The sequence below is a fragment of the Arachis hypogaea genome, chromosome 20 (genome assembly GCF_003086295.3).
Source record: "Arachis hypogaea cultivar Tifrunner chromosome 20, arahy.Tifrunner.gnm2.J5K5, whole genome shotgun sequence".
Taxonomy (NCBI): domain Eukaryota; kingdom Viridiplantae; phylum Streptophyta; class Magnoliopsida; order Fabales; family Fabaceae; genus Arachis; species Arachis hypogaea.
In genome coordinates this window covers 124,645,176-124,663,760 of record NC_092055.1, presented here as the reverse complement: position 1 = coordinate 124,663,760, position 18,585 = coordinate 124,645,176, and the positions used below count along the sequence as shown (strand labels likewise).

The window sequence follows — 18,585 nt, the reverse complement described above, 5'->3', positions numbered from 1 at the left end:
AAAAAAATCTTTTATCATTGTTTTCATATTTAATGTTATAATTTTGTTTTGCACAAAATAAAATCATTATATATTTGTTTGCTTTTTACGTGATATATATATATATATATATATTAATTAATTAAATTTATATAACACAAAATATTTTATCATTGTGTTTATATTTAATATTACAATTTTTTACATAAAATAAAATTTATTTAAATTTTAATATTATATACATATTATATATTTAATATTAATTTTTCTAAGATTCTAATAGATCTTTTTTTCTGAATTTGGTGTATGAATTCTTAACTTATTTCTTATGTATTATTTATTTTAATTCTAAAGCCCAAAAATTTATTTTTTGTACAGACATGTTATAATTAATATTCATATGCTTTTTTTTGGACTTTAGTCCAATATGTAAAACTTACAAAAAAAGTTTAAATTTAAAAAAAAAAGTGGTTAACCTGATTAACAGATTGCCTTTTTAAATCCAGACCATTCAAATAAAATATAATAAATGAAGAGTTCAGATTTAACCAACTAACAATGTGTGCAGCACTCCCTACTTAGCAAGGAGCGTTTAAGGACGAGCCCCTGATTACTTAATTAGTTAATTAGAACTTAGAAATTATTTAGAAATGTTTTATTTTGTGAATTTTTAATGATAAAATACGTATAAGTTATTATGTCAAATTACAAAATTTTAAATTTTATTAGTTTAGAAATAATAGAATTTAGATATTTGAAATTATATATTAAATTTTTAATAATTTGATTGTATATTTAATTAAATCGATTCAACTATGGTTCGATCTCGGTTGTACTATTGAATCATTGAATCTGTCACTTGACCGATTCGATTCTCACAACCTTTTAGTAATAAATACTTAAAATGTGCATTGGAGTTTTGTGTTGTCTCATGAACTGATCTCTATTGTATTTTTTGTCTGACTCTAAAATATTGATTTAAAAATCTTGTTAAGATTTATATGCACTCTTTAGTTTATACTTTGTTGATCAGGGAGACATCTAAAGTAGTTCAGTGGTATTCAATTTTAAAAGCAATAAAATAAAAATAACTTATTATGAGAAAAAAATAAAATCATATATAATTATTTAATTATGATTGACTTAACTAGTTATCTAACGGTTGAATCAGTAACCCATTAACCAAGCACTCTAACTGGATTGATTGTTGGTTTGGATTTGATAACTATGTTTTTAATTGTGATTGTGTTAGTACGTTGTTATTTGGTAGTGACACTAATCAAAGCAAATCATGCTTTGTTGAATGTTAAAAGTCTTTTATTAAACAAGGTCAAAGAAACACTATTTCGACCCTATTAACGTTCTCTCGTTTAACTTAACTTTTGTGGTCGCTGTTTTTCAATTATTTAATTTTAATTTTTGGTTTGAGATTTCAAATTATGCTGTTTTAATTTTAGTGTTGTTCTAATTTTAGTTTGTGCAGTTCTAATTTTAGTTTAGTATTCTCTGTTCTTATTTTATTTTTTTGTGATATTTCTGCAGTTTGATAATAGTAAAGTGACAGCATTCTTGAAGGTGGAGTTGATGAAGGTCTTGGTGAAAAACCGAAAAATCGAATCAAATCAATCAATTTCAATTCAGTTTGGTTGGCCTAAAAAAAAATCAAACCAAACCAAACCAAACCAATTAATTTTTTTACAATTGGATCGGATTTTTTTTTCCTAAAAGCCAAACCAAATTGCGCTACGAACACCCACAATATCCATGTCTCCTCAACAGAAACAAAGGACACTAACCACGAATCCACAATTAGCATTGACCTGCCCTCGCCAGCTCACCTTCTTGAGCCACCGCCATGACCTCACCGAGTCTGCACAGATCATTTCTCCGTTCCACCAAAACCCTAATCACCCTGTCTTCTCACCGCATCATCTCCTTCAATTTTTCACAGAACCCAAACCAACAATCTTTCTATTCTTCTCGCTCCAATTCCCCATTTGAGTCTCCATCTAGAGTCCAAAAGCTCATAGCTTCCCAATCGGACCCTCTTCTCGCCAAAGAAATCTTCCAATGCGCCTCTCGCCATCCCAACTTTCGCCATTCTTACTCTACCTATCTCATTCTCATCCTCAAATTGGGCCGCTCAAGGCAATTCTCCCTTGTCGATGACCTTGTTCGCCGCCTCAAATCCGAATCCTATCCAATCACTCCTACCCTGTTCTCCTACTTGATCAGAGTCTATGGTGAAGCTGATTTACTTGATAAGGCCCTCAAAACCTTCTACACTATGCTTCAATACGGTTTCAAGCCTTTGCCCAAAGACCTCAACCGCATTCTTGCGATTCTTGTATCCCACCGCAACTTTGTTCGACCTGCATTCGATCTCTTCAGGGATGCTCATAGGCACGGTGTGTCACCCAATACTCAGTCCTACAATATTTTCATGCGGGCTTTCTGTTTGAATGGAGATGTTAGCATTGCCTACCACCAGTTCAACAAAATGTTTAAGAGAGATATTGTTCCTGATATCGAGTGTTACCGGATTCTGATGCAAGCGATGTGTATGAAGAGTCAAGTGAATGGAGCTATGGATTTGTTGGAGGATATGTTGAACAAAAGGTTTGTTCCTGATTCTTTGACTTACACCACTTTGTTGAACAGTTTGTGTAGGAAGAAGAAGCTTAGAGAAGCTTACAAGCTTCTTTGTAGGATGAAGATCAAAAGGTGCAATCCTGACATAGTTCATTATAATACTGTTATATTGGGGTTCTGCAGGGAAGGGCGCGCCCATGATGCTTGTAAAGTTATTGTTGATATGCAGAACAATGGGTGCTTGCCTAATATTGTGTCATATCGAACTTTGGTTGGTGGGTTATGTGACAAAGGAATGCTTGATGAGGCAAATAACTATATGAAGGAGATGCTGTCTAAAGGTTTTTCTCCGCATTTTGCTGTTATTCATGGCCTAGTAAAGGGTTTCTGCAATGTTGGTAAGATTAAGGAAGCTTGTGGAGTTCTAACCAAATCGCTTGAGCATGGGGAAGCTTCTCATATGGATACCTGGGCGATCATAATACCTTTAATATGTGAAGTGGACGATGGTGTGAGGCACAGGGATGTTTTGGAGCAAGTTCTCAAGATTGAAATAACAGGTCATACTAGAATAGTGGATGCTGGCATTGGTTTGGAGAACTACTTAATTAGGAAGATACGAGCCAATCCAAGAGCATCTTAATGCAGGTTTTTGTCCCCCATGTTGGACCAGCTTCATTTTTAGTTGAAAATGGGTTTAAACTCTATCTGTGGAGTGCAGACACGCTTATTATTTAATTGCAAAGATGCATGAACCAGAACAAAATGTAGTCAGCTTGATGGCCTTCAGCTCAGCAAAGGCAATTTCAGATTCATGAGAGGGAGACATTTGGACGACTTAGGACAAGCTATCCTCAGTAAGGGTGCCCCAACATGCAACATGAGGAGTGAGCACTTTGGAAAGGCTACAAGGTACTGTAGAGGACAATGTGGCTCAAGGCAGATGTTCTTTTCTTCTTGACTAGCGTAATTTGATTGTTGGGCCTACCTGCATTAGTGAATGTATTCCCGTGGATACTGGACTCCTGGAGAAGCCGTGCAGCATTCTCCTGTAAGTATAGAGGTAGTTGGCTAGTGGCTGAAGTAGGCAGATTCTGCTCATGTGACATTAGTGTTTGTCGAAGCTAGAACTTGTAATAATGGACAGTTCTAAAAATGCCTTAACATGGAAGCTTCATGGAAATCGCCAATTGTTTTTGTTATTGAAAACAATTTATGGGCTATTTGGAATTTGGATGTCACATCGGCAACTTCAATTCCTCAGGAATGGAAGAACAGACCAGCATTTGGAATGCCAGGAATTCAGGTTGATCGAATACATGTTTTGAAGTTTAGGGAAGCCGGAAATGATGCATAAAAAAGAATTCCAAACCAAAGAATTTATTTGATATGGTTTGAGCAGTCGTATTGTAATTATAGTAGTTTTTCATACATGATAATGATAATAATATGTCATTTTCCTTGTTGGTGATGTTTCTCTCTTGAATGCAGAACCTTGCCTTTTTGAATAAAAATTAATGTCTAACAAGTAACAATGCTTCTAGACAAGAATGTCATTCATGAAACGCATTATGAGGTTCTCAACGTCAAGGAAGATTCAAGTTATGAAGAAATCCGTGCTAGTTACTGCTCCGCCATACTCAGTTTACATCCTGATAAGCTATTGAAATCTTCTGATGCATCCGGCAGCAATCAAACTAGTGGAGATAGATTTCTCAAAGTACAAAAGGCGTAGGAAGTTCTTGGCGATTCAAGCTCTTGTTTATTTTATGATAATGAGCTTCGAAGTTCAAGGCGTGATGTCTAGGCTGTTGATGTTGCAGAAGATTTAAGCTTAGAGGATATGATGGCTGAAGATGACGGAGAAGCATTGGAACTGTTTTATCAGTGCAGATGTGGAGATTACTTCTCTATAGACTCATTGGAATTGCATAAAATAGGGTATTCCTTATTGAGGGATGAAAGTAGAATATCTATATTGAACAATGATTCTTTGCTAGGATTACTTATTCTTCCTTGCGGATCATGTTCTCTAAAAGCTCATCTGGTAATCAATATGGATGGACATTGAAATTGTTTACATATTTTTTTGTGGTGGTGACAATGATTGAGAATTTGAAGTTATTAACATTTTTTATATGAAGAGAGCAAACCAATAATATCTCCTCCTTGGATAAAAGTTCATATAGCATAAACTTGAGTGCCATTTGAAATGTAGAATTTAGATTATATGAAGTTAATTTCGGTCTCAAGTATGCTGACTCACTATAATGACTCTGAGTAAAATGTTCATGGCGAAATGTAAGGATTTAGAGTATGATATTCACCTTCTGTAAGTATGAATATGCAAAATTTAATTGAAGTGTGATATTATTTTGTTGATGAGTCATTACTTATACATACAATCTATTTGCAAATTGACTATTATTATGTACAAGGAACTTCTAATTTCCATGCTGTATAAATTATGAGTTTTCTTTTTTTTTTCTTCAGTTCCAGTAATCTAGAGAACCACTTTTTATCAACATAGGCCTGACTTTGTCCACTTGAAACTGAAAAACCAAAACAAATTTTCATTAGTTTTAGTTGAATATTTTACTTGGTGCCTCTTGTATGTATGATAGCAATAAAAAAGGTAAGAAAATTTGAAAAGCAATAAACAGTGGCCTCATTGTTAAGTTTTCAATCTTATCTTTTTGAAAATTGGAGGTGCTTACATAGTATTGTACCCTCAGATTTCTGACACAACTCAGAGCAAGTATCCTGCAAATTAATACGTGAAAAAAGAAATTAAAGCTTCTAAAATAAGAACTTATATGTATTGTTTTCAATCCTCCTTAATCTTTATATATAATGGTGGTAAAAGCTGTATCCATTCAAAGCATAGTATGTCACAACATAGATAATACCTATAGTTGACAATAAAATCTTATATTCTTTTGAAAAGTTTTACTAAGTTTTGGAATTGCAAAGAAGGAAAAACCAAAACAAGCTTTTCAAATTTATATGCATAAAGGGAGTCGCAAAGATGATGAAACTCAATGGATTTAAATGACTAAACCTTTAGATCATAGAAGTTTTGATACCATGTCATGAACTACTTCTTCCAAAATTTTAAGTTTATAAGAAGAAGTACATTAATATTATATCTCCAAACTCTATTATAACTCTCTCAAATACTAGAAAGGAAGGAGAAGAGGGTAGAGATCAAATTCAAAATATCAAAGATACTGCAGAAAAAATATAACAACCAACAATGATCCATGCATAATAATCTGAGTGGAAAAAAAAAAGAAAAAAGAAAGAGAATGCCACATTGTGAACATACAGGTGCCACACTTTCTAATGAATGATATCATAACTCTTCCATCCACTGATAAGCCAAAGCTTGCATGCTGGCATTACCATGCACAAGCATTGACAAGTGACTAATCAGACTAAATTTGAAAATTTTGGAGCATGAATTCTAGGTCAATGTATGAACACATAAGTAAACATATTTCAATACCATGTCAGTAACAAATTTGAATCTAAGTTGCTACTCAAACATCAAAATGAAATACTCTGGAACCACCTTTTGAATGTTGAGTTTGATGAATAGTTGTGCATCCTTGTGTTGCTCATTATCATCAATCAAATCCTGTAACTGCAGGTCTTGCAATGATACATCATAGTTGCTTGTCCAATCCCCATGATATCGGCCGTCACCCTGCTTGCGTTCTTGCCAATCTAAGTTTGATCACACACAATTGCTAACTTCAGAATATGAAGCAGAAAAAGAGAAGATGGAAGACACCACCTTGTATTACAATTTTTGCTTTGTATATATATCATAGAGATCAGCTTTGATACACTATTAGCATAGAAATTTGAATCTTTTAAGGTGACCAATTTGCTTGAAAAAGCAAGCTTACTGTATTGTACTCTCAACTTATTGAGATATATTTAGATGATACTTTGTTTGTTTCATAATATCTATCACTTTGTAAGTTTTGGAATATTCATAAGTCAATTATACAATTTATTACCAGATTTATTTAATTACAAATGTATCAAATTTCCAAATTTACTCTAATAATCAACTGTTCAACATATTCAAGATACATAAGCACACATAGAAACAAACAAACAAACAAGGGTGAAGAACTTAAAGAGAAGGTAGTGAAGAATGAAGAGTGAAGAAAATAGTTAATTAGTTAGTTACCAATGGAGAGTGGAAGTTATCATTTCTTTTGGTAGAGGCGACGGCATTGTTGGAATGAGTGAGAGTTCAACTGAGAGTGTAACCTGATGGTGTTGGAATGGTGGCATGGATTGAAAACTGAATTGAAGATCCTTGGGGACACCAAATTTGAAGCTTTGGTCAGAACAAAGGATAACTCACTGAAAAGAAGAGAACAACACAAGTGATATTTATCTTTGGTTTTATGGGTTAAAACCAAGGTTGCGAGAACCGAACCAGTTAATGAATCGGTCGAGTGACTAGTTTAATGATTTAATAGTCTAACCGAAGCAAACTGTAATTAAACCGGATTAATTAAATATAAATGAAATTATTAAAAATTTAATATATAATTTTAAAATGCATAATGTTTCATCTTTAAAACAAAAAATTTTTAATCAATTTCTAATCAAAAGGCAACAACTAAAATATTAACACAGAATCAAAATAATAGTACAAAATTAAGTAAGAAAGTTAACAACAATCAACAATAATTGAAGCAGAACAAAAACAATAATCAACAATCAACCCCTAATTTTTTCCAATGATTACATATAGTGATACAAATACATGTTGTTCATATCCTGGCCCAACGATTAAGGCCCAGGGTCCAAGTAAAAAGGCCCAACCCAAAGGGTTGACCTCACCTTTCACCAGATCAGCCACTACAAAGTCGGTACTCGTCTCGACTTGCTCTAAGGAAGTCGGGGACGAGGGTTAGCTGGCAGATAAGCACTCATTTGAATGAGTAACTGCCCCTAGAATCTCTCTAACCACTTCCACGAGCCATATCTTAACTTCCCTAAGATAAAGGGACGGTTAACACCCTAGAAAAGTGGCACTATTCCAACGGTGGTTATTGGATCACCACTATAAATACACTGACACCCTTCAGGTATCTCTAAGTTCCAATACTCTCTAGATCTGCTAACACCCTTGCTGACTTAGGCATCGGAGTGTCTTTGCAGGTACCACCCCCCATTCTTTCATGCGTACAGGTTGGACAGAGTGCACCGAGTTGCAGACCCACCTGAAAGCCTCCTCCTTCGTACGTCTGGGCCAACCAACACCATCCAGCCCATTAATCTCCGGTTACCCACCGTAACATTGGCGCCGTTGCCGGGGACCCGAGAGATCAACCAGTGATGGCAGACAGATCCCCTGAGGAGGGTCATGTGGAAACAGATTCTGAACAAGAGAATCTGGATACCGGAAATAATGACGCGGACCTAACCCTCCATCAGGAAACCCACGATCAACACAAAGAAGGAACCTCCGGAGTCAAAACCCCAAAGGTGAATTCCTCTGAAGGCCGTGAGTCAGAGAAAGACGGACAGTCCCACGCAACTGAGCTTATGGGATTAGTTCATGTCCACCAAAGTCGTTTGGAACAACTAGAACAGGAACGGGAGCGACAAAGGGAGATAGAAAAGCACCTAAGAGAGGAGATGGATCGACGAAAAGTGTTAGAGAAAAAACTCTTAAAGTTAGAATCCTCTCTCAAAGGTCGGAACTCCCATGATAGTAGAGAAGAATTGCCCCTAGGAGGGGAAGATCCTTTTAGTGAGGACATAATGAGGGCAAAAGTTCCGAGAAACTTTAGAAGCCCCGATATGGACCTCTACGACGGAACCACTGATCCAAAGCATCATCTGAGCAACTTTAAAAGTCGGATGTATCTGGCTGATGCTTCTGATGCTACGCGATGCAAAGCTTTTCCGACAACCTTGTCAAAAGCAGCGATGAAGTGGTTCGACAGCCTCCCCCCGAGGTCGGTTACTAGTTTCGAAGACCTCTCAAGGAAATTCTTGATGAGGTTCTCTATCCAGAAAGACAAAGTAAAACATGCACCAAGCCTCCTGGGAATAAAACAGGAGGTCGGAGAAACCTTACGAGCCTATATGGAAAGGTTCAACAAAGCATGTTTAGAGATTCAAGACCTGCCTACCGAGGCAGTCATAATGGGGTTAGTCAATGGGCTCAGAGAAGGTCCCTTCTCACAGTCCATATCCAAAAGACATCCCATCTCTCTAAGTGATGTACAGGAAAGAGCTGAAAAGTACATCAACATGGAGGAAAATGCTAAGTTAAGAGACCTGAGTTGGCGATCTGGACACCCTCCCTCAACAAAAGAGAGAGAGAGGGAAACCAAGAAGAAGGAAGAACTCGGCCTCGATAGACCGAGAAAATATCACTCTTATACTCCTCTGAAGGTTTCTATAGTGGATGTATACAGAGAGATTTGTAACACCGAAAGGCTGCCACCCCACAGACCCATTAAAAATAAAAAAGGGGGGAACCGCAGCGACTACTGTGAGTACCATAAAATATATGGTCACTCCACAAACGACTGTTACGACCTCAAAAATGTGATAGAAAAGCTGGCGAGGGAAGGTCGGCTTGACAGATATCTCATAGAAAGGTCGGACAGTCATGGGAAGAGAAAGCGAGATGATATGGATAGAAGAGACCCACCACCGCAGACTCCGGAGAGACATATCCATATGATCTCAGGGGGGTTCGCGGGAGGAGGACTCACCAAATCCTCTCGCAAAAGACACCTCAAGAGAGTCTACCAAGTCGGAAGAGAGTCATCCGACTCCCAACCATTTCATTCACAAAAGAAGATGGGCAAGGAATAATCCCTGGACACGATGATCCAGTGGTAATAACTATGATCCTAGCAAATGCTCATCTCCACAGAACCCTAGTAGACCAATGAAGCTCAGCGGACATTCTTTTTAAGCCCGCTTTCGACAAACTAGGGTTGGATGAGAAAGAATTAAGAGCCTACCCCGACACCTTATACGGACTAGGCGACACGCCAATAAAGCCACTAGGATTTTTGCCCCTCCACACCACCTTTGGAAAAGGGGAAAAATCAAAAACTCTGAGCATAGACTTCATAGTCATCGATGTAGGGTCAGCATATAATGCTTTAATTGGCAGAGCTACCCTTAATCGACTCGGAGCGGTGGTATCCACTCCTCACCTTTGTATGAAATTCCCGACCTTAGCGGGGATAGCAACGGTAAGGGGAGATCAGAAATTGGCAAGGAAGTGCTATAATGAAAGCCTAAACCTGAGAGGAAAAGGCAGAGAAGTTCACACAGTAGAGCTCGGAGGCACAAGGGCCAAAGAGGAGCTACGTCCACAACCGGGAGGAAAAACCGAGGAGATACAGGTCGGCGAAGAGGAGGAAAAAGATACCCACATAGGGGCCAACCTAGGGGAAACCCTAAAACAAGGGTTGACTAAGCTCCTAAGAGATAATTCCGATCTCTTCGCCTGGAAGGCCTCCGACATGCCTGGAATAGACCCCGAGCTCATGTCCCATAAGCTCTCGGTTTATCCGGGGTCCCGACCTGTACAACAAAGAAGACGTAAGCTCGGCCCAGAACGAGCCCTAATAGTAGAAGAGCAAGTACAAGCGCTCCTAGAAGCCGGCTTCATCAGAGAAGTCAAGTACCCAACATGGCTAGCCAATGTAGTGCTAGTCAAAAAACAAAATGGTAAATGGAGAATGTGTGTCGACTATACCGACTTAAATAAGGCCTGTCCCAAGGACCCTTACCCACTGCCAAGTATTGACACCCTGGTAGACTCCAGCTCGGGGTATCAATACTTGTCATTCATGGACGCCTACTCGGGGTATAACCAAATCCTGATGTATGAGCCAGATCAGGAGAAAACATCATTCATCACGCCCAGAGCTAATTTTTGCTACGTGGTCATGCCGTTTGGATTAAAGAATGCAGGGGCCACATACCAGAGGCTGATGAATAAGGTGTTTGCCTCTCACCTTGGAAGCCTAATGGAAGTATACATCGACGACATGCTGGTAAAAACCAAGAAAGAAGTCAATCTCTTGGCAGACCTCTCACAAGTCTTCGACACCATAAGGTTACACGGGATGAGACTAAATCCCTCAAAGTGTGCCTTCGCAGTAGAGGCAGGAAAATTCCTAGGGTTTATGCTAACACAAAGAGGGATTGAAGCTAATCCCGACAAGTGTAGAGCTATCCTGGAGATGAAAAGCCCGACCTGTTTAAGAGAGGTCCAGCAGCTGAACGGCCGACTTACAGCCCTCTCCAGATTCTTGGCAGGATCAGCACTAAAATCCCTTCCACTGTTCTCCTTATTGAGAAAGGGATGTCAATTCGAATGGACTCCGGAATGCGAGGAGGCATTCCAAAATTTCAAAAGATTCTTGAGCAAACCTCCTATTCTGACCCGACCCATAGCTGGGGAAGACCTCGTCCTATACTTATCTGTAGCAGACAAGGCCGTCTCGTCGGCCCTGATAAGAGAAGACGAGGTCGGACAGCACCCAGTATATTTCATCAGTAAAGTTCTACAAGGCCCTGAGCTAAGGTACCACAAACTAGAGAAGTTTGCCTACTCCTTAGTAGTAGCCTCACGAAGGCTACGGCCTTACTTTCAAGCTCACACAATAAAAGTTCGCACGAACCAACCCATGAAGCAAATCCTCCAAAAGACGGATGTTGCAGGGAGAATGGTTCAGTGGGCAATAGAACTCTCCGAGTTTGACTTGAAGTATGAAACTCGGACGGTGATCAAAGCCTAGTGCCTTACCGACTTCATTGCGGAATACGCGGGAGACCAAGAGGAAAAACCAACTACATGGGAACTTTATGTAGATGGATCCTCAAACAAAACAGGAAGTGGTGCAGGCATAATATTGGTGGACGAAAGAGGGACCCAAATAGAGGTTTCCCTCAAATTTGAATTCTCAGCTTCAAATAATCAGGCGGAGTATGAAGCCTTGATTGCTAGATTGAAGCTGGCGGAAGAAGTCGGTGCTACAAAAGTGATGATATACAGCGATTCGGAAGTAATAACCTCCCAGATAAGTGGAGAGTATCAGGCAAAGGACCCAAATATGAAAAGATACTTGGAAAAAACTCTGGAACATCTTGGGCGCTTTGCAGAAACCGAGGTCAAACACATAACTCGGGATCTAAATAGCAGAGCAGACGCCCTATCCAAGTTGGCAAGTACCAAGCCAGGAGGGAATAACAGAAGCCTGATCCAAGAAACTCTCCAAAAACCCTCCGTGGTAAAAGTAGAAGACAAACAAGAGGTCCTTGAGATAGTCGGATTAAGCCTTGGTTGGATGAACCCCTTGATCGAATACATGAAATTCGACATCCTCCCCAAGGAGGAGAAAGAGGCTAAGAAGATCCGAAGGGAAGCACAACATTACACTTTGGTGAGAAATATCCTCTACAGAAGGGGGATATCAACACCATTACTAAAATGTGTACCGACTTCAAAAACCATCGAAGTGTTGGAAGAAGTCCACAGTGGGATCTGCGGAAATCATCTCGGAGCAAAGTCACTAGCCAAGAAAGTGATCCGAGCTGGATTTTACTGGCCAACCTTGCAGAAAGATGCCACGGAATTTGTGAAAAAGTGCCAACCATGCCAGATGCATGCAAATTTCCATGTGGCTCCCCCGGAGGAGCTCATCAGTATCACTTCTCCATGGCCTTTTGCAAAATGGGAAATGGATTTGCTAGGACCCTTTCCCCAAGCGCCAGGACAAGTCAGATACCTGATTGTGGGAATAGATTATTTCACAAAGTGGATAGAGGCAGAACCATTGGCCACCATCACCGCACAAAGAAGTCGGAGGTTCCTCTACAAAAATATCATCACAAGGTATGGGATACCTCATTCTATTACTACAGATAATGGAACCCAATTCACCGACTCTACCTTTAGAAGCCTAGTAGCCAGTATGAAGATCAAACACCAGTTCACCTCGGTAGAACACCCGCAAGCCAATGGGCAAGCCGAGGCAGCCAACAAAGTCATACTGGCAGGGCTAAAGAAAAGATTACAAGATGCAAAAGGAGCCTGGGGCGAAGAGCTCCCACAAGTGCTATGGGCTTACAGGACAACCCCTCAATCTGCCACTGGAGAAACACCCTTCCGACTAGTCTATGGCGTAGAAGCCATGATCCCAATAGAAGTCAACGAACAAAGCCCAAGAGTGATTCTCCATGACGAGATCGGAAATATACAGGGGCATAAAGAGGAGCTCGACTTGCTTCCCGAGGTCCGAGAAGAAGCCCAGATAAGAGAAGCAGCGTTGAAACAAAGGATGACTACAAGATACAACAAAAAAGTCATTCGAAGAGCATTCACCCCAAGTGACTTAGTCTTGATCAGAAACGACATTGGAGTCAACAAATCAGGAGAAGGAAAGCTCGCTGCAAACTAGAAAGGACCATACAAAATCAATGAGGTCTTAGGAAAGGGCTATTATAAAGTAACCGACTTGGACGACACCGAGTTACCAAGGTCGTGGCATGCTTCTAATATGAAAAGGTACTATAGCTAAAAGCGAACTCTACTCCCTGATGTACTCTTTTCCCAACTTCATGATTTTTTCCCAAAACCAAAGGGTTTTTCTGGAGAAGGGTTTTTAACGAGGCATCATAGTAGAGACTAAGGGAAATAGATTGTCAAAAACCCTTAGTAGCAATAAGGTACCTCCCCAATTAATAAAATATCTTTTTCATATATATCTCTTGCAAATTCCTTTTTTGTATTTTCTTTCGACGAAACGCGCAGACTTAAGCTCGACAAAACGTGAAAATCCCATGAACCGACCTAGATGGTCGTCAGGATAAAACGACGAGGTACAAGTCGGTGTAAAGAGGTTACAGAAGGTGATCATGATAAACTCGGAAACATCCCGACTCATAAGTCGAAATGGAAAACCGAGTAAAGCAAAAATGAATCACAAAAGTAGCCTAAGTCATAAAAACTCAATGAAACGAAATTGAGTACTAGGAATAACCAAAGAGAGATAGGAAAAAACCTAAGAAAAAATTAAAAGGCTGTCCTAAAGATCCTTAAAATAAAAAGGTTCAGAAAGACAGACAAAGCCAAAGAAAAGGTTTTTCCAGAAAAGATCAAAGGGAAGTTCGAAATCAAGAAAAACATGCACGCATAAGGTAACTTAAACCCTTATCCAAAAAAGGGTATTTATTTGTTAACTTAAACCCTTATTAAAAAAGGGTATTAAAAAATATTTTGTTTACGGCCTTAAAAGGCAAAAAAATTGTTCACGCACTACCAAAATTAAATAAAGAGTTTAAAAAGAGGGGACCCACAGGCCGGGCCCCCATATAGCCAACAAAATTATTTTTTAGGAAGGAGAGTAGACGGATCACCATCACCAGAGCCAGGAGGAGCACCACCAGGACCGGGAAGAGAGGCATCCATAGGAGATGAAGAGGAAGTCGGAGGAACTGTGGAGGAACTCAGGGCGTCCTTAGGGCGAGGAGGAGACTCTATAATCCTTTGCCCCCGAGTCTTCAAATCTGACTCGGAAATAATCTCGGGGACAGGGGGATCCACAATGGCACCATCGATGACGACCTTATCGGGATCTAAAGGAGAGAGGTCCAAGTCAGGGGCAATGACTCCGACCTGCTCCTTAAAGATCCTCCAAGCCTCCTCAGCGCCATCAGCAATAGAGTCCTCCAACTCGGCGTATGCCTTCCGAGAATTCAGCAGATCATTTTTCACAGACACAAGATCATTAAACAAACTTTGATAGCTATCATGTGCTGTCTTCCTCAAACCGACCTCCATGTTGCATTGGGCTTGCAACTTCCTCTCCCTCTCCTGGAGGTTATCTCTCTCCTCCTTCAGCTTGGCGACTTCCTCCTTCAACTTCCCCTCATGCTCCTGATATATGAGAAGCCTTCCTTCCAGCTCTTCGACCCTCGAAATCATCCTTAAAGAGCTGAGAGGAGCCTTCTCAAAAATATCTAAGAGTTTGCCACAAACCCCCGCCGCCTTGAGGCTCTCCTCAACCAGAGTGGTAAGGTGGCACCGAACAGAAGCATCATCCATGCTTATATGGGCATAGGGATAGATGTTCTTTCGGACGAATGCAAGAGCATCCGCCTTCACCTCACCAGAAGAGCCAGACTCTAAGGTCTTGCGTTTCTTATTATCTGGCTCAGGAGAAGGTCGAGCAGAGGGGGGCGGCTGAGAGAAAGTTGAAGAAGAAATCACAATGGGCTGAGAGGGAGTCCCAACGTTTCGAGGAGGAGGAGGAGGAGAGATAACCGCCCTGGCGCCACCAGTCCTAGCGCGAGACCTTGCTTTAGCCTCCTGGACCCTTTGGTAAGACTCCTGAGCGTTTGCCTTTGCCATCTCTGAAAGGACAATAACAAATAGATCAGGCAAGTCGGAAAAGTCAGTCAGACAAGTCGGAAATCTAACAAACAAATAAAAGCTACCTAGCTGTGCCTGGACAAAGGTCGGAGACCCTTGGAGAAACTTTTTTGTGTCCAAATATGGGGCCCTCCCCCACACTTCTCGGAGGAACCCCACAATGGCTGCTTCTACCTCATCCAGGTCATCCAGACCATATTTCTCGCAGGGGGAGGCCTCCAGCCAGTATAAAGGAAAACGCGGAGAAGAATTATCATCCAAAAAAAAGGGATGGTGACCCTCTACAGCTTGAACTTTGAAAAAATAATTTTTAAAGTCATGGAAGGATTCGTCAAAAAGGGTAAAAACTCTCCGACCCTGTATGGCTCGGAAAGACACCCATTGTTGCTTATTGTTTAGCCCACTGAAGGGTTTGGTCATATGGAAGAGATAGAAAAAAATCTTCAAAGAAGTCGGGAACTCCAAAGCTTGGCTAATAAATTGATAATTTTTAAAAAACTCCAAGAGTTGGGGTGAAGCTGGGTAGGGGCAACTCGGCAGTGATGCAAAACAGATATCTCAAAGTTTGAAAAAGGAAGAAAAACACCGAAACGGGTGATCATACACTCATACATAAAGAAAAAATGAAGGGCCGCCTCATTGACCCTCCCAAAGCAAACCCGGTCTTCAGGACCCGGGACTACCAATTCATACTTCGGCTCGTCATCCTCAGAAGTACAAATTCTGTGGTGAGTACGAAGGTGGGTGATAAATTCAGTATCAACCGAGGGTTCCTCCCCTAGGACCGTGACATCAACCCATTGAGAAAGGATATCTACGGAAGCCATTTCTTTTTCTTAAAAAGGTAGCAAAAACCTACAAGGGAAAAAGAAAAGGGAAAATCAAAAACACGGTCTCTAAAGGAGGAAGTACGGAACTGAAGTCTACAAACCAACCTATCTACAAAATAAAGGCATGCAAATAAAAAAGCATGTTACAAAAAGAACTAACCTTTATCCGAAAATGAGGGTTGGAGAAAACGAAAGCCTTCGAAAATGCAAAAATGCAGCACGAACGAATGAAGGGGAAAATTGAAAAATCGCAGAAACAAAACAATGAAAGAGAGGGAAAGTATTTATAAGTACGTTAGGGGCACAATGGTAAAAACGGAGCAGTCATTAATGAAAATGCACCGTTACCAAGACCATCAATCCCTACGCACATCCCTAACGGACACGATGCTTGATTAGACGTAACTGTCAGAACCAAAAGGTCACAAAAGTCACGTCGGTTTCGAAACATCACGTCGGTCACAACCCCGAGTAGTATACTCGAACCCAAATCCTAAAGAGAAATTGGACTCGAGTAGGGGCACTGTTCATATCCTGGCCCAACGATTAAGGCCCAGGGTCCAAGTAAAAAGGCCCAACCCAAAGGGTTGACCTCACCTTTCACCAGATCAGCCACTACAAAGTCGGTACTCGTCTCGACTTGCTCTAAGGAAGTCGGGGACGAGGGTTAGCTGGCAGATAAGCACTCATTTGAATGAGTAACTGCCCCTAGAATCTCTCTAACCACTTCCACGAGCCATATCTTAACTTCCCTAAGATAAAGGGACGGTTAACACCCTAGAAAAGTGGCACTACTCCAACGGTGGTTATTGGATCACCACTATAAATACACTGACACCCTTCAGGTATCTCTAAGTTCCAATACTCTCTAGATCTGCTAACACCCTTGCTGACTTAGGCATCAGAGTCTCTTTGCAGGTACCACCCCCATTCTTTCACGCGTACAGGTCGGACGGAGTGCACCGAGTTGCAGACCCACCTGAAAGCCTCCTCCTTCGTACGTCTGGGCCAACCAACACCATCCAGTCCATTAATCTCCGGTTACCCACCGTAACACATGTATTTTGAAAAACTCTGTTCATTGTTCCAGTAACAGAAAAGCTTAAAGAAGCTTGAATCTAGAATTGAACAACTATATCTGAGCTTTGAGGTGTTAAACAATCCATCAAAAGAGTGAAATTTCAGAAATAAAAACACTTCTATTCTATCACGAGCATAAATATCTTCATCAAGGCACCCTCACATTCAATTAAATAAAACATATCTTCTGCTACAAGACCTGTAGATTTAATAAACAAAAGATATATCATGTATGCATTGTGGCAATTCAGCAATGGAATAAACATTTAGAAGGATAATATATTAATATTAGCCTTAACTAATATGAAAGAGCAAAAGCTAACTTCCAACACGTAATATTCCATGATAGTTGTTTACAAAGTCAAAATGCAGGAGCCTTAAAATGAAAGATTTGTTGTGCTTCAGAAAAAAGGAATACAAATAAAATTTCATCTCAGTGAATCACAAGTTCGACAAAGTTAAGAAGCAACAATCTTAATAGTTGTGTATAACTGGAGTATCAAGAAAAGTTCAACAGAATCATTCAATTCAATTATTATTTCAGAAAAACAGCAACTCAGAACAAGCAAAAATTAACAAAATCAGTATTAACTACTATTAACTCAGCAACTCAGAAGCAGATAATCAGTAAACCTAGTCTTATTAACAAAGGTATTAACACAATCAGCAACTCAGTATTATTAACAAAAGTACAAAACAAGCAAAAATAATTTCAAGCAGCAGTGCTTACCAGCGGCGAGAGAGGAAAGGAAGTGACGGCGATGGAGGAATGGGAACTGACGGCAACAGAGGAACCAAAGAGAGCTCGGACAGAGAGCGAGAGAGAGATCGAAGAGGGACGTTGAGCTCGGACAAAGACAGGGAGAGAGAGAGAGCTCGAAGAGACCACGACCGACCAACCCTTCGCGACGGCGACGCCCCGAGCTCACGCAGACCTTCCTGCGATGACAGGAGAGGAACCGGGACGAGCAGAGCTTCCACACGCGATGCGGGTGGGTTGGGTATTGGGCATTTCTGAATTTTTTTTTTGAAATTCAAAACGGCGTTGTATCCGTCACTCTCAAAAAACAATTTGCTACGATTATTATTGTTATCCTAAGTTCAACCAAATAGATCCAAGAAGCAGACGTAGCGTCACGCGTGATGAAGAAAAAGAAGAAGGAGAAGAAAGCATGAAGAAGGATCCCGTGAATCTAATGAATTTGATTAAACTTGATTGGTTAAATCACTTAGATGTGGAGTTTTATTGATAAAAAAAATTCGATCGATTTCAGCAATTCATTGGTAATCACCGATTCAGCCGATTCTTAGACCAATTTTTTGCAACGCAGTTTTCATCATCACTCGAACTAACCGAATGATCGGTTTCTAATTAACTCGGTTAAATCGAACAATTCGATTCAGTTTTCAGAACTAAGATTTTTCATATCCATAGTTTTTCAACTGTGTTTACATGTTTTTTTCTTTTTCTCCTCTTTATTTTTTTTGTATTGTTTTCTTTCTCTCTTTTTTTTTGGGTCATTTTCTTCTCCTTCTCTTACATCTTTTATTTTATCTCATTCTATTTCTTATCTTTGTTTTTTATATTTTGAAAAATTTTATGAAAAAAAATAAAAAACTCTATTTAATATGTCATCGTTTAAAAATTTATTATCAAAA

At 39.9% G+C, this 18,585-nt stretch overlaps 1 protein-coding gene, 1 long non-coding RNA gene and 1 pseudogene across 3 annotated transcripts; 2 read left to right on the top strand and 1 right to left on the bottom strand.

Annotated features, from left to right (window-relative positions):
- The first annotated feature begins 1,604 nt into the window (after positions 1-1,604).
- On the top strand, positions 1,605-4,042 carry LOC112782945 (small ribosomal subunit protein mL103 (rPPR7)-like). 2 transcript variants are annotated; one of them, XM_025825629.3, is made up of 2 exons: positions 1,708-2,598; positions 2,755-4,042. In XM_025825629.3, exons 1-2 carry the CDS (start codon positions 1,835-1,837, stop codon positions 3,212-3,214), a joined length of 1,224 nt encoding a protein of 407 aa, XP_025681414.1. In that variant the 5' UTR covers positions 1,708-1,834; the 3' UTR covers positions 3,215-4,042. The 2 variants fall into 2 exon arrangements, with proteins under 2 accessions (XP_025681413.1, XP_025681414.1); XM_025825628.3 differs by having other exon boundaries at positions 1,605-4,042.
- A 63-nt stretch (positions 4,043-4,105) lies between these two features.
- LOC112782946 (diphthamide biosynthesis protein 4-like) lies at positions 4,106-4,766 on the top strand (annotated as a pseudogene).
- Positions 4,767-4,881: 115 nt separating this feature from the next.
- On the bottom strand, positions 4,882-17,907 carry LOC140182635 (uncharacterized). Its single transcript, XR_011878611.1, has 5 exons — positions 17,657-17,907; positions 6,776-6,954; positions 6,146-6,300; positions 5,289-5,334; positions 4,882-5,123 (listed from the first exon to the last, which is right to left on the bottom strand). It is a non-coding gene; the product is annotated as an uncharacterized lncRNA (long non-coding RNA).
- Positions 17,908-18,585: the final 678 nt, after the last annotated feature.